The 15,485-nt window shown below is 40.5% G+C and overlaps 1 protein-coding gene across 19 annotated transcripts in view; it reads right to left on the reverse strand.

Moving 5' to 3' along the window:
* RAPGEF6 (Rap guanine nucleotide exchange factor 6) overlaps positions 1–15,485 on the reverse strand; it is a 205,622-nt gene that overhangs the window by 13,656 nt on the left and 176,481 nt on the right. For 12 of the 19 annotated variants that reach the window (XM_059698295.1, XM_059698290.1, XM_059698297.1 and 9 more), the window contains 4 exons: positions 14,270–14,520; positions 9,948–10,139; positions 7,201–7,335; positions 443–671 (listed from right to left, as the gene is read on the reverse strand). In XM_059698295.1, coding sequence (XP_059554278.1) covers positions 443–671; positions 7,201–7,335; positions 9,948–10,139; positions 14,270–14,520 — 807 coding nt within the window. Of the gene's footprint in view, positions 1–442; positions 672–3,409; positions 3,907–7,200; positions 7,336–9,947; positions 10,140–14,269; positions 14,521–15,485 lie in introns of those variants that run through there. The other 7 variants (XM_059698292.1, XM_059698301.1, XM_059698291.1 and 4 more) reach the window with 3 other exon arrangements.

The raw sequence follows: 15,485 nt of genomic DNA on the forward strand, positions 1-15,485 counted from the left end.
TTTTGGTAGCTGATAATCCTTACTCCTTAAATCATACTTTCAGAGAATAAGGATTAAGGACGCCCTACTGCCCCAACCTGTCTACAGTGTATACCGCACTGGAGGTACCTCCCACTACACCACCTTTTTGAACAATCTCTAACCTGAGAGCCAGAATGCAAAAACCACCTCCCCATATCAAAACTACTTCACTTTTCGTTCTTAATGATTGAAAACGTGCATGTGATAGAAAGTTAACTTGAATTCAGTAACACTTAAGAAATGAGCACCCATACATATTTAAAAATAGTACTTATTTGCATATTCAGTATAGAGAATACAGGCTTGGCCTTCATATTCTTTTAGGGATCCTCTTGCAAACACTCCACGGGGTAGTTCTGGAGAATTATGCAGTGGCCATTGGCTTAAGTTTTGTGATAGAAATATAGGCGAGGATGTTTACCCGGGGCCAAGCTGACTATGGTCTCCTGTCCCTGAGGAGTGCTCTGTCCTTTCCAACAGCCCGGTGGATTCAGGGACTGCCGCAACCTGGGAGGAACACCGTTCGTCCTGCAGAGCTGCAGACATGGAGTCAACAGAACAATTGCTCACAATGCTGGACCGTGAAGAAATCTCACTATGGCTGGAGTCAGACAAGTTGTCCAATTTAGCTGATGGTATAAGTGTATAACCTGAATGAGAAAAGACAAGTGATCAAACTACGAAGCTAGAAAACAGGTGGGGGAATATGGTTGGGAGAGGACATTCCCTTACATGTTCATTCACTTACCTACCCACACCATTTCAATTCAATCCCAAATTCAAGAAACAAAAAAATAAAAGTCCATTATTACAGAGAAACTAGTCCAACTCTCTGCCCCAGGTTCTCACAGTTACGAGCGTTTAATAAAACAAGAGGCGTTAAGTATGTTAGAAAGCATTAAACAGTAGACATCCAGAGGCTCTCAACTTCTTTTTAACTCTATGTCCCTGCCTTTGATTAACATAAGTATTTCATGGCCTGACCTGAGTGTCTATATGCCACCTTGAGGGAGGGGCGAGAGAGAGGAGTTAGGACTCAAGGGAAATATTTTTGCTTTTTCAAACTACATATACTTACCCCAGATATTCTGCTTATGTCACCTAAGAAGTCTTGCCCCAAGTTGAAAGCCATTGTTTCAGTCTTTTTTTTAAAATTGGTTTTAGATTTAGATTTAATCTTATACCTAGTTTTCTTTTTTCCACCAACTTTGCAGAATGTTATATTGAACAGTTGAACTGACATAAGAATGCGTTATGGAAAAACACAGCATGTACCTGTTTTAAATTGTTTTAGGACTTACTGCACAGCAGATAGAGCTAGAGAGGCTTTCTTTTACATTCTTTGGAATAAAGGGCTGGAGATGGAGTGAGGTGGAAGGATCCCAGAACAAATCTGCAGCCTGACAGTTAAATGTACGTAAGAGTTGGTTTTCCTAAGTGTTAGAAAAGTAACCAAACTTCTTTTGCCTAAAAATAAAAGAAAATGCTATAGTAATCCCAGCAAGGAGCAGGCCTCAAAGAAGCAAACCATTATCTCTTGTTCACTGAGAGAATGTGGTTCAATAGGTGTATAACCTTTGGTTCAATCCCTGGGAATCTCAAGAAATACAGGCTTTATCATCACATACATATAACTCAAGTCATTAAAAATGAGTTGAACAATAACCATATTAAGCAGTTTCACTGACTATTTCAAAGAGAAAAATTAAGACCCAGAAAATGTGTGATTTATATTTAGCTTATGGGGCCAGGCACAAGACAAGCCAGTCTCGATTCCTACCCCAGTTCTCTGATCTGGGATCACTGCTATTTATCAGTGCCCATCAGGAATTAACTGGTCAACTTTTAAGATGTGATAAATAAATTTAAACAAAATTAAATGAGATTCATAGATTCAGAGAACAGACTGATGATTGCCAGATGGGAAGGGGATTGGGGGGGCTGGGTGAAAAAGGTGAAGATATTAATAGATACAAATTTGTAGTCACAAAATAGTCACAGCATAGGGAATATAGTCACTAATATTGGAATAATTATGTACGGTGCCAGCTGGGTACAGGAAATATCGGGGAGGGGGGAACACTTTGTAAAGTATGAGATTGTCTAATCACTATGCTGTACACCTGAAACTAACACAAAATAATATTGAATGTAAACTGTAATAAAAAAATAATATTAAAAATTCTCAAAAGAAAAAAACAACCATTTCTCTTTTATCCTAGGGCCGTGGTCGGCAAACTGTGGCTCTCGAGCCACATGCGGCTCTTTGGCCCCTTGAGTGTGGCTCTTCCTAAGCCTTAGCAGTACCCTAATGAAGTTAATAACAATGTACCTACCTATATAGTTTTAAGTTTGAAAAATTTGGCTCTCAAAAGAAATTTCAATTGCTGTACTGTTGATATTTGGCTCTGTTGACTAATGAGTTTGCCAACCACTATCCTAGGGGATAGACTGACTTTACTATTTTTAAAATGTCATCCCTATGTTAATTCAGTATTTTAAAATATAATCAATTTTAACAATCACCTGGAAAGTTTATTAAACCACACATTCTTGGGCCCATTTCTAGCAATTCATATTTATGAGGTCTGTGGTGGAACAGAGTAACTGTATTTTCTTACAAGTTTCCCAGATGATCTTGAACCTGCTATGTTAGAACATCTCTTCCTCCTCCTCTAATCAGAGATATATGAAAAGTGGATGACAAAAAACGTGTATATGGACAAGATGCAGTTTGTTGCCTCCCAAACACTTCCTTTTCCTTTAGCTTGTGAGTAGTTGCAGGAAGAAGATAGCAATAAAATTCTCTGAGGTAAAGGTTCTGTCTGATCAGATTGTTATTGGGAGTTTTATTCTTTTTTAAAAAATAGGTGTTTTTTTTTGTTTTTGTTTTTAGAGAAAAAGGAAGGGAGATAGAGACATCATTGAAAGAACTTCATTGATAGGCTGCTTCCTCCACGCCCCCTTCTGGGGATCGAGCCTGAAACCCAGGCATGTGCCCTGACCGGGAAATGACCTGTGACCTTCTTGTTCATGAGTTGATGCTCAATCATTAAGCTACATCGGCCAGGCTATTGGGGTTTTGATGTGAAAGTAAATACTAGTTCCTAAAAAGCCTCCTCTACTTATTTTACTCACAGATCCAGCTGCTTCTGGTAGGAAATAAAGCCAATTTCAGAATATAAGAATATCAAGTTTACTAACATTAATAATACAACATGTGAAAATAAGGCACTTTAATTCAATAGGACTTTGTTGCTAGAAGATCTGTAACACTAACATAAAATACTTATAAATAGTATTTTACTAAATTATTTGCCTAAGTTATATTTGACAAATAATTTAAACTCCATTTACATTAATAAATAAAAACAAATTTAACACTAAAATTAAGTAAGGAACTTCAGAGTGTCTTCCTCCTTTTAGACTTGAATCGCGTATAGAAGCAGTTTAAAGCGTTACTGTTGCCTCGGCTATTGGAATTGAAGATGTCACTCCCTTTCTCATCTTTGATGTTGCTTCCAACATCCTTCAATTTCTCAGAGCTTTCTGTAGCTTGATTGTGATCTGCGTCCTCTTTTTTGCTGTTGGCTAGTCTCTCCCTTGAAAGAGTTCTTTCCCTAAATCTTCTAAACGGGGATGTCATTCTTTTTCTGGCTGTGTTCTCACAACTTGTCCTGTCTCTATTCTCCTCAGTGGCCTTCTTGGTCCTGTCTGTTCTTTTGGCTGTGCTCCTGGTAATTTGAAGGATTTTCTTTTGCAAGTAAACCCCACCTATGGCGGGGTAGCTGCGGCCACTGATCTCGGTGCTGGACTCACTGGGAGGGGATGAGGTAGGCCCTGAGAGGTGCAGCAGGATGCTGTGGTCAGATATGATACTGCCAACTGGAGGGAGAGATGCAAAAACCCTGTCATGTCAATTAATTCTTTCCAATTAATCACAATTAGCTTGGTTTATATAACAGTTCACTATTAAAAATTCTAACATCCCACCCCGCCACCAAAGAAAAGAAAAAAAAAAGCTAACATCTTGATAATATCTGAAAAATTGAAATCTAGCCACATATAAGTTAGTGCACGGAGAGCCTACTATATAGCATTACACAGCAGTCATCACAAGACAGAACACAGGATAAGAGGACTATCTTTATCAGAATAAGCTGGCAATGGAAGTAAGCACAGCTGGTAAAATCATAAGCAAATATATTAAAAAAAGTATTTCTTAAAATTAACTATCTCTAGAATATTCAGTCAGATTCTACTAAGAAAAACTTTAGCAAAATCAGATAGGACATAGAAATAGTATATACAATAAATGTTACAAAGCACAATTTCTGATCCTATTATATCTCCAAGGTGAAAGGTTGCCTTTCTTAAACACTGGGGAAGATAAAGGTTAAGGACTCTCAACTTCTCACTTTTTAAAAATTCTTACTTGTTTATGGTGGGAGGATAGGTGAATAGGTGAAAGGGAATATAGTCAATAATATTGTGATAAGTTTGCCTGGCAACAGATGATTACTAAAATTAGGGGGCTGATCACATTGAAAGGTATGCAAATATCGAGTCACTGTACCATACACCTGAAACTAATATAATTTTGTATACCAACTATACTTAAATACAATTTAAAAAAAAGAAAGAAAAAAAGTTCTTGTGTAATCTTCTTATAAAAAATATGAAGATAGGCTTATTTTCTTAATTGATAGAAAATAAAGAACTAATTCCAAAGTTTAGCAAGAACTAGGAACTAAAAAAAAAAAAAGAACTAGGAACTGATCCTAATAATGTATGTTTAGTTTAATACATACTTTTTTGTTCAGTCAAGACTACAGGCAAAAATCTGTCTATGGAAATATACAGAAATATTCCGTGGAGGTTTTAAAGGAATATATGTAAGAACAATTGGAAATCGTTTAAGAAAAAAATTTCTTCAGGTTCTTAAGGATTCTCAACACGACTATGACAGGCTCACAATAAACATCAGGGCTGCTTGTTGGTCACATGGGAAGACACATGGAGGAAAGACCTCTATTCCAGTAGTGAGAGTGAATTTTCAGTTGGGAGTAAGAGCAATAGGGAAATTCCTGTTCCTAATACCTCTCCCACAAGTCACACTGGTTAGAGAACCGTCTATAGCGGGACTTCTGAACACCGAAGCGGTGGAGAGTGTAACGGTGTTCCTGAAAGAGCACTGAGGCGTACGGGCACCGTTCATTGGACCATCTGTGTGACTGGCACTGCTCCTAGTCTCACTCCTCCAACCTAAAAGGACCACTGAGGCAGTAAAGCGATGAAGCAGACCCATGAGCTTCACAAAATCATGTATGAGTTACACACAACAGGATCAGAAACTTGTTTTATTAATACACCTTTTATATATACTCTGTCTTATCTGATTTTTACAAAGCTTTTCTTAGTAAAATCCAAATGAAAATTCTGGCCAGTCTCAGATATGTGAATGGGGGAAAGGGCAGGTCAGCTATGGAGCTATGTTGCCCTGGGGTAGAAACAGGGAAAGAGAAAAGACACTCCAATTTTCTGAACACTTACCATGTATCAGCCTTTATATATGTTATTTCATTTAATTCTCATATAAGTTCCCTAATATAGGTGGTTTCCCCCCATTTTACAGATAGGAAACCTGGCCTTATAAATCAGTTGCTTGTAGTGACACAGCAATAGGAGGGGACAGAATCAGGATCCAAATCAGGTCTGATATCACTGTACCACACTGCTGCCACCGAGGAAGCAAAACTAAGAAAAGGTCTCTAAAAGTGAGATGAATCTTAGGACACAGGAGCTGAAGAAAGCTCTGGAAACTTTTCTTCCTGCTAGAATTCATAAGCTTGTCTTCCCTGATCATGTACTACCCTGCGCTGTGATTATTTCAAGGTGTAATTCTTTTACATCAGTGAAGACAATGCCAGGACTAAGGAGCCTTTTCCCACAGGGTACACACAGAGTGTGGGTGGACCAATGTAAAATATATGCACACCATTTAGAATGCTACATGCTAACATAATGACATCTCCAGGCACACTGCCCAGGAGAGTCAAGAGCAGCTTAGTCTGAATTATGAAAACATGCAAATGAACAAGAGTGATTTCAGATTTTTTACCTCAAGAGGTCCTACATAAATATAAATGTAAAGATCCATAAGGGTATTGGTTATTTTAAATCCTGATAATAAAAAGGATTACTCCATTACTAAAGAAAGGAATGCATCAACCTAAATATTTGTTTCTTGTGGGAAAACATGGGACTTGGTTGGAAAGTCTGTAAGGAGGATTCTCTGAAAGGTCAGAGGCCTTTGGGGATCCTGCCTAGACTTTTCCAAACAAGTCTGAGCCCCCGGGTGTTTTACTAGAATCCAACCTGTGGGTCGCGACCCCTTTGGGGGTCGAACGACCCTTTCACAGGGGTCGCCTAAGACCATCGGAAAATACATATATAATTACATATTGTTTTTGTGATTAATCACTATGCTTTAATTATGTTCAATTTGTAACAATGAAAATACATCCTGCATATCAGATACTTACATTACGATTCATAACAGTAGCAAAATTACAGTTATGAAGTAGCAACGAAAATAATTTTATGGTTGGGGGTCACCACAACATGAGGAACTGTATTAAAGGGTCGCGGCATTAGGAAGGTTGAGAACCACTGATCTAGAGGCTAATTTTAGTTCAAGCTGTTGTTACAGTAAAAGCCTAAGGAGGCAGGTGAACAGGGCTATTTGCTCCTAAAGAAAAACAGCTCCTTAGCCCTCTCTTTCACAGAAACATGTGTCAGAGGAATCATTCATCTGTCATTCAGGGTCTGCTGGTCAGTCCCAGCAGTTTCTTTTCCTAAATCTTGTTGTTGGTTAAAAACAATTTCTTGTAGAAATTCTTACTTTCAAATACTCAACAGAAATTTTAAATAATGGGAAATTTGAATAGCAGCATCAAGAATCTGCACACAACAAAACAACTGTGAATTCTTACAGGAGTCCTTCCTAATACCTGGAAAGTATATGAACAATTCAATCCAAAACGTGAAAGTTCAAAAAGAAACAGAAGTTACGCTTTCCTTTATATTTTGTTATTAAGACAGATCGAAAAACAAAATATATTACAAGGTATTGTTTGGTAAAGTAAGAACTAGCTTGAACTGTTCTGCCTGTCTTACCTTTGCGTGGGGAACCTTGAGGAGATCCAGGAGGACTGGAATGTAAGGATGATGTCATGGAAACAGTGTCTTCCGAATGTTTCTTACCACTCATTTCTTCAGTTGTTCCTAAAACTTTCTGAGGTGAACTTGTACCTAAAAATAAAGCCCCCAAAATAAGCATCATTTCACAATTAAAATGTCGGTAGTTGCCTAAATTACTACATAACTAAAGCCATGATGCACAATGGCTAGTGTATTCAATTGAAATGTGTAAATGACAAACGGGGACTAAATGACTGGGTAATGGAATACAGAGATTCTCACCTCTAGGTTATTTGTTCAAATTCAGCCAGTTCAGCACAGACCAGATTATAATAGTTCTTTTTTGTTTGTTTTGTGACATAAGGGAAATTGATTTCACAGTCTAAGTCCCAACCCCCAAAATTGACACACTTGTTGGAAGTCTTAGTAGAGAAGGCATGGATTCAAACTCTTCCCTCCCCTCTAGAGGTGGCCTCTCCAAGTCAGGGCGAGGCATGTGACAGGAGCAGTGTAGGGATGTTGGCACTGTGACTACCTGTGGTGCATCTGTGCTGTGGGAATACAGAAGAGGCTGCAGGGCTGCCAGTCCAGCCCTTTTCAAGAGCACTAAATTCACACTACAGGAGAGAAGTAGACAACAGAAAGAATCATGAATTTATAGAAGAATAGTATGGAGCCCACTGGAAACATTCCTTATTCTTGTCCCAGCAGCTGGTCCTGTTTAGTATAGATCAAACTTAGCAATGGTTTCCTTATATTCACATTTTTGCATTCATCTCTAAGAAATGTCAAAGAGCTACTGACACTGTACTCAACCAGTAAAGTTAAGCCCAACTTTGACAAGGATTCCGCAGTAAAAAGCAGCTCTATAACACTGAAACAATTCAAATTACAGCAAACTTGCACTGTTTTTACTTAATAATGCCATCCTATATAATAAAGGCTAATATGCAAATTGTCCCCTGGATCAGAGTTCGACCAGGGGGCGGGGCCAGCCCACCAACTGCCTGCAGTCCCTCCCCACTGCCTGCCCGATCGGCCCTGATTGGGGTGGGCCGGCCGAACCCCACCCATGCACGAATTTGTGCACCAGGCCCCCAGTTTTAATATAAATGCATTTATTATATAGATAATGGCCATATTACAACAAGAGGGAAGGGGACTACCTGGTACCTGTAATAATGCATCTCAGGTGATGACATCTAAGAAACCAGAGCCAGACCTATCTCATTTCTTACTCCTACAAACAAATCTATCAACTTCAATTTTGCATCCAATTCTCTCTTCATTTTCACATCCTCCAAACTAGTTCAGGCTCTGAGCAACTTCCAGTTAATTGTTACACCAGTTTTCCATTCAGGCCTCAATCTCCAGTCTCACTGCACCCCCTACTCTTGTTCTCCAACATGAACTGGACCTTCCCTTGCTCAAATATCTTTGATAGCTGCCCACTGGCAACTTCCCTTTAGCATGCCATTTTATAATTTCAGCATGCTTATGACTTCACTTCTCTTCATCCTTGCTGGCTGTTTAGCACAGTGGTTAACAAGCAAGGACTCTGAGCCAATTAGCCTGGGCTCAACTCCCAGCCCCAACATTTACTGGTAATGTGTAAGTTACTTAGACCCTCTATGGCTTCCCCTGTTGAGTGAGAGTAGTTCCTATCACAGTGTTCTTATAAAGATTAAATGAATATAGTATATAAAGTTAGCAAAGCGCTTAGAACTGTGTCTGACCCTCAGTAAGTGCTAAGTGTCATCTTTAATTATTACTGTGGCAACACTCTTTCTACAGCTTAGTACCCAGAGGCAGCTGCCTTAGCTCCTTGGAGATACCAAGGTTTTCCTTTGCCTGAAGCAACTTCTCTGGAATCTTTGCCTAATTACCTCTTTCCTGATCAACCTTTAAGGCTCTGCTTAGGTGTTATCTCCAAAAAGCCTTCTTTGAAACTCTACCTTACTTCTGTCTGCCCTAAAAGCTCTCCCTCTTCTGTTGTTTTATAGGTTCTGTACAGACCCCTAGCATAAGAGCTAACTCATTCTATCTGTTTGTGTGTCTATGTCACCATCTGGCAAAAGTAGACACATTTCTTTTCAACTTTGGATCGCAAAACAAAACCAAATTAAGTTCACATTTCACAAGTTCTACTAAATATGTCCTGTGTATAATGCATTGACTAAGTAATAATATTAGGAACTAAATCTAATTTGGCTTCCCATCTATAAAAGCTAAAATAATGATATTGTCAAAACCACAAATAAAAGTAATTTTGATAATGTCTACATGGCTTAACAGAGGGGAAAAAAGTATGGCTTATACTATATGTACTTTACATGCTCTTGTCTTCTAACCAGGGTTTTCAGAAGTAGTCTTTAATGAAAAACCAACATACAGTCACTTTAGAATAAGCAACTTCATTCTTATAGGTTGCATTAATTTGCATTACGTAATTGATTAAATGCACCTTTGACTGTAGTACCCAAGTGTATTGCTGTTAGGTTTTTGGTTGATATGATTATAGGAATCCCAATGTTAGCATTTAAAATATGTATGCTGTCATCAAATACCTACAGGCAAAATGAAACATTTTAAAATTCATGAGTGATGATTACATTACACAAAATACTATAGCTGATTTCCTGAGCACTTACATTAGTAATTATTTTTCATTCCAACTCCCCTGGGAATTTTAATTAAATGAATGTGATATTGTGAATACTCACTCAATGTGACAGGGTCTCTTGATTGCCCCTTCTTCCTGGCGGGGTGCAAATTAACAGCTGGCACTTGAAGCACCTGGCTTACTCTGTGGGGCTGATGTAGATGGGCTTTAGCTGTTTGGCCAGCTGACCTCAGAGGCGCTGGAGACATTTCTGATGATTTGGCTAATCTTTTTTCAGTTAAATTCTTGGTCACTAAAAGAAGAGAGTAAGAAACACATCATTCTGCACTTTCAGGCAAGGTTATTACCACTGACAATAAATGGCTGCTTTAAAACCATCTTTTCAACACAAAAAATAGATTAATTTTCCTAAAAATAACTTCACATAAGTAAATTATTTCTAAAATTTTTGTAGAATCATAGTTAATTTTACTTCCTAAATACTTTTTGAATCCATTAACTTCATTAGCTCCACCTCCACCATCACTTTAAAATCTTATCTATAGTGTGTGTGTGTGTGTGTGTGTGTGTGTGTGCACGCGCACGCCGGAAGCCGGTCCATCCTTATATATATATATATATTTGTGGGACAGATCCTGTCTCAGGTTTCTTTGAACAAATAGCAGACGAGGACACTAAGCCCATGCAGACAGCAGCCCAGGGGTCACACCAAGCCGGCTTTAATAGGTTTGATGTAGAAAGAATCACAGCAATAAAACATACTCTAAACCAGTGGTTCTCAACCTTGGCTGCGCATTAGAATCACCTGGGAATCTTTTTTAAATCCTGATTTCTGGGCCTCATCCTCTGGAAATTCTGTTTCTTTGTTACTAATGTTGTGGCCTCACCCCATAACAAAGAAACAGAATTTCCAGAGGATGAGGCCCAGAAATCAGGATTTTAACACTAGAAAGACTGAAACTTAGTATATACCTATATTGCCCAAAAGCAGTCAAAATGACTGCATTGTGAAAGAATAATATCGGAGCACTCTTCACTTATGTTCCTTAGCTTTTCCAATAACTCACTTCTATTCGACATTTCTTTCATGAATTTAGGGCGCAAAAGAAATAAAATAAACAACTTATTAGAACAAGTATCACTGCATAAAGATTCGAATAACAAGTACTAGTTTAGCTTATTGAGCAACTGCAAGTCATCAAGTATCGACAATTTATCATGTACTTGTATGTTATCATGTGACGGTAATCAAAAAAAAATGAAAACTGTTATTTCAATACAGAGCTGAACTGGTCATATAAGAAATTTACTCAATTCAATAATAAGAGTCATTTGATTATTTAAAACTAGAGGCCCGGTGCACAAAAATTTGTGCACTCGGGGTTGGGAGAGGAGGTCCCTCAGCCTGGCCTGTGCCCTCTCACAGTCTGGGACCCATCAGGAGATAAGGACCTGCTGGTTTAGGCCTGCTCCCGGGTGGCAGAGGGCAGGCCTAATCCTAGGTGTAACCCCTGGTCGGGCTCAGAGCAGGGCCCATTGGGGAGTTGGGGCCCCGCCTCCTGTCATGCACAGAGCAGGGTGGATTGGGAGGTTGCGATGCCACCCTCAGTCATGCTCAGGGTAGGGCTGATTGGGGGGTTGGGGCACCACCCCCTGGCACACTCAAGGCAGGGTCCATAGGGAGGTTGCAGCGCCACTCCTGTCATGCACAGAGCAGGGCCGATCAGAGGGTTGGAGCTCCGCACCCTGTCACACTGATCCCAGTGCTGGGAAGCCTCCCTGCTCCGCTGATCCCAGGGCCAGGACGCCTCTCGGCTCCCCTGATCCCTGGCCCGGAGGCCTCTCTGCTCCGCTGATCGCGGGGCCTCCGACTCCGCTGATCACGGGGCCGGGAGGCCTCTGGACTCCGCTGATCACCGGGCCGGGAGGCCTCTGGACTCCGCTGATCACAGGGGCCGGGAGGCCTCTGGGCTCCGCTGATCACCGGGGCCGGGAGGCCTCTCGGCTCCGCTGATCACCGGGGCCGGGAGGCCTCTCGGCTCCGCTGATCACCTGGGCCGGGAGGCCTCTCGGCTCCGCTGATCACCTGGGCTGGGAGGCCTCTCGGATCCGCTGATCACTGGGACCGGGAGGCCTCTCGGATCCACTGATCACCGGGGCGGGAGGCCTCTCGACTCTGCTGATCCCAGGCCCTGAGGCCTCTCTGCCCTGCTGCTTCAGGGCTGTTTGGCTTCGCTCTGCTTGGAGCCTGAGTATGCAAATTAACCGCCATCTTTTAGCTTCTATAATTAAAACATTGTATCTTTTGGAGTTGTTGCTTCAGGAGCTCAGAGCCCTGCAGCTGCGGGGATCCTTGACTTTCTCCATCGCTGGGGCAACCAAGCCTCCTATTCTCAGCTGCCTGGCTGCCAGCCGCCATCTTGGCTGACAGTTAATTTGCATATCTCGCTGATTAGCCAATGAAAAAGGTATCGGTTGTACGCCAATTACCATTTTTCTCTTTTATTAGTATAGGATTTCCCAAGCAGTCAAAATGACTGCTTTTGGGCAATATAGGTATAACACATATATATATATACTGGAAACGAAGGAGGGGGGAGGTAACTACAATTATTAATAAACGCACTTATATGTTGTACAAAAAGTCAAAAAATTCTAAGACATTGTGTCCTTATATACATAATTGCTTTTCTAATTGAAATTAAAAAGCAGTCAAAATGACTTCCTTGGGCAATCTAGTGTTAAAAAGATTGCCAGATGATTCTAATGTGCAGCCAAGGTTGAGAACCACTGCTCTAAACCCTTGCTTAATGAAGAACACCTTGCTCAAATAGTAATAAATGAGAGTCAAACTATGTCTTCATCCTTCATAGGTGATCTTTCCATTATACTCCTTTCCTTTTCCTATTAGAAGTGTTCAACATATTAATTTTAGAACAACATTTACTGAATGTTACCCTATGTTTTAAAAGTCATTGTTATATCTGAAATTTTTAAATCAATATTTGGTTGTATTTTCACTTTCTCTTTTTTTCCTGTTGATATATTTTCTCTATTACTATGCAAATACCATGCCATTTATCAATCTTAGGGTCAACCTATGATGGTTTCTATTTCCTTCCATTAAAAACACAGAAATAGAAATCTGAACATTCCCCCTCCAATTTTCTGTCAACGTTACATTCTATGCTTCTTATTGGTATACACATACCCACACACATCATCCTATATAATAAAAGCCCAGCAACCATAACAGCAGAACGACCAGAACGACCACAATGACCACTCGACCAGTCACTATGAGGTGCACTGATCACCTCTTGGTCCCTTTCCCTGGCTGGCAGGTTCTGATTGCTGATGGTGAACTGGGGACTGGGGTGGGTGGCAGCGGGGGGCGGGACTGGCGAGTAGGCGCAACAGGCTGACCTCTTGGACCCTCCCTCTGGCCCATAGGCTCCAATCGCTGATGGCAAATGGGGAACCGGGGTAGGGGGTGGGGGGTGCACGCGGCGCCAGGTTAAGGCCCCCATCCCACCGGTCGGCCCACACAGAGGGCGACCTGCGGCAGGGGCGGGGCTGGTGAGCAGGCGGGAACAGCTGATCTCTGGGTCCTTCCCCTGGCTGTCAGGCTCCCATCACCGGATGGCGAACCAGAGTGGGTGGTGGCAGGGGGCGGGGCCAGCTGCCGGCAGCTGGGGAAGATGGCCCTGATTGCAGGCTAGGCCTAGGGACCATACCCCTGCACGATTTCGTGCGCCAGGCCTCTAGTTTACTTATAATTTAACGTCATCTTTATTTTGTTTACAACAAACACAGTATATTGTATCATCTGATTTCTGTTTTTACAACTCATGATTTCCTTGACCCAGACACACATGCATTATTTTGTACTTGAAAAAAAATTTTCAATTTCCGAGAACAGGCTCTCTTCTGCCCATTATATACTTTATATACTAACAATATCAGAATGTGTCTGATTTTTCTTGTTTTACCTTACTTACTGACACCTATGATATACCTATGATCTCTAACTGTGTTTTAATTAAATTTATTGTATCTTCTATTTGGTAAATACCATCCATGACATTTTTCAAAAGGTAAACATTTAATTTATTTTTACTATGAATTTAGGGATGAAGGTAAAAATGTTCTGAAACAGAAGGGCTTCAGTATAATGTTCCTGTTTTTACAAGAAGATTTTTTAAGGCTTTTAAAAGATGAACTACTTACCCCTCTATCTCTTCCCTAAGGTAATCAGGAATGGATGGAATTCTCTGATTAGCAGGATAACATGATCTTGGCTTATGTCAGTAATCTTTTGTGAGTGAAAGTTAGTTTTCTTGGTACTTCAGCACAACTCTAGAGAAGTAAATTTTTATTTTATTGTGCAGTTAGTGCACATAAGGGAAAACTTGTACTCACAGGTACCATACGCAGGCTCCAACTGCAATGACATCATTTGGAACTTCTCCTCATCTGTCTCCACATCCAGACTGGAAAGATACTGCTTCACCTTCCTTGCCATCTGGGCGTCCTCATATAGCTTCTTAGCGTTAAGCAGAGAGCTACGGCGTGCTCTTTTTTTGTGAGCACCCCCCTGAACATCTAGCATGTTTGAGTTTGTACTGCCTTGACTCAACGACCTGTAAGAATATGGAGACCACAACAAGGGGCTGTAAAGATGAGAATTAAACATGGCAGGCTGAAATTAAAATGATTTTGTTCTGTTAATACTATTTATTGCATGCTGATGTAAATGAGTTAAAAGATGGATAGCATTAATGTGAAGTAATATGGCATATAGGGCAATCTTCTAAGTTTTAAGATTTGGCAACGTGCAGAATTCAAAAGAATAATTGTTCCCTTAGCAATGAATTTAATCAGACTTGTGTTTGTGCCTGTGTAACCCATGGCGCAACTGTCAAGAGTAAAAGCATCCTCTGATCCTGGTGCTCACCCCTCCTCTGAATATATGGCAAGAGCCAGAGTCAGGACAAGTCCATCCACAGCCCGATCTCTGCACCAGGGCTCTTCAGCATGCAAGTTTCTAGAGCAGCTTTGCTTGCCTGTGCTGCTTTGGACATGTATGGCCATCACTGTACCAGTCTGCAGCAGGCCCACTCTTGGCATGCTGACCAATTTTACAAATATCCAGATGTTGGTCAAAATTCCAAGAGATAACCAGTAAGAAAAATAACAGGATTTATACTCAATTCAATATAGTCAGAAATGCAAGTAAAAGCTACTCAATACTTCCACTCACATATTATATGGTTAGGCAATATGTGGGTCTAGGACTGAGGGGTCTGATGTGATGGAACAGCAAGCTGGGCAGAAATAACCACAATTCAAACTAGCTTTAGTTTCACCCAATTCTACTCGTTTTGACCAACGCCCTTGTACAATGACTAAATCTAAAACCAGAGGAAAACTCGAAACACAATGCTATTTGTCCTTTCTAACAAGGCAAGCCAACATGAGGTTTTATGATGAATTTGATTTTAAAGGCAGTTGCCATTCCAAAATAACAAAGGTATGTATCTATGGGTTTTCTAAATTAGCCTAATATTTACACAAAAACATTCCAAATACATAGACCACAACTATATAATAATTTGTTCTTCAGTATTCATATAAC

Source organism: Myotis daubentonii, chromosome 5, assembly GCF_963259705.1.
Source record: "Myotis daubentonii chromosome 5, mMyoDau2.1, whole genome shotgun sequence".
In the NCBI taxonomy this organism is placed as follows: domain Eukaryota; kingdom Metazoa; phylum Chordata; class Mammalia; order Chiroptera; family Vespertilionidae; genus Myotis; species Myotis daubentonii.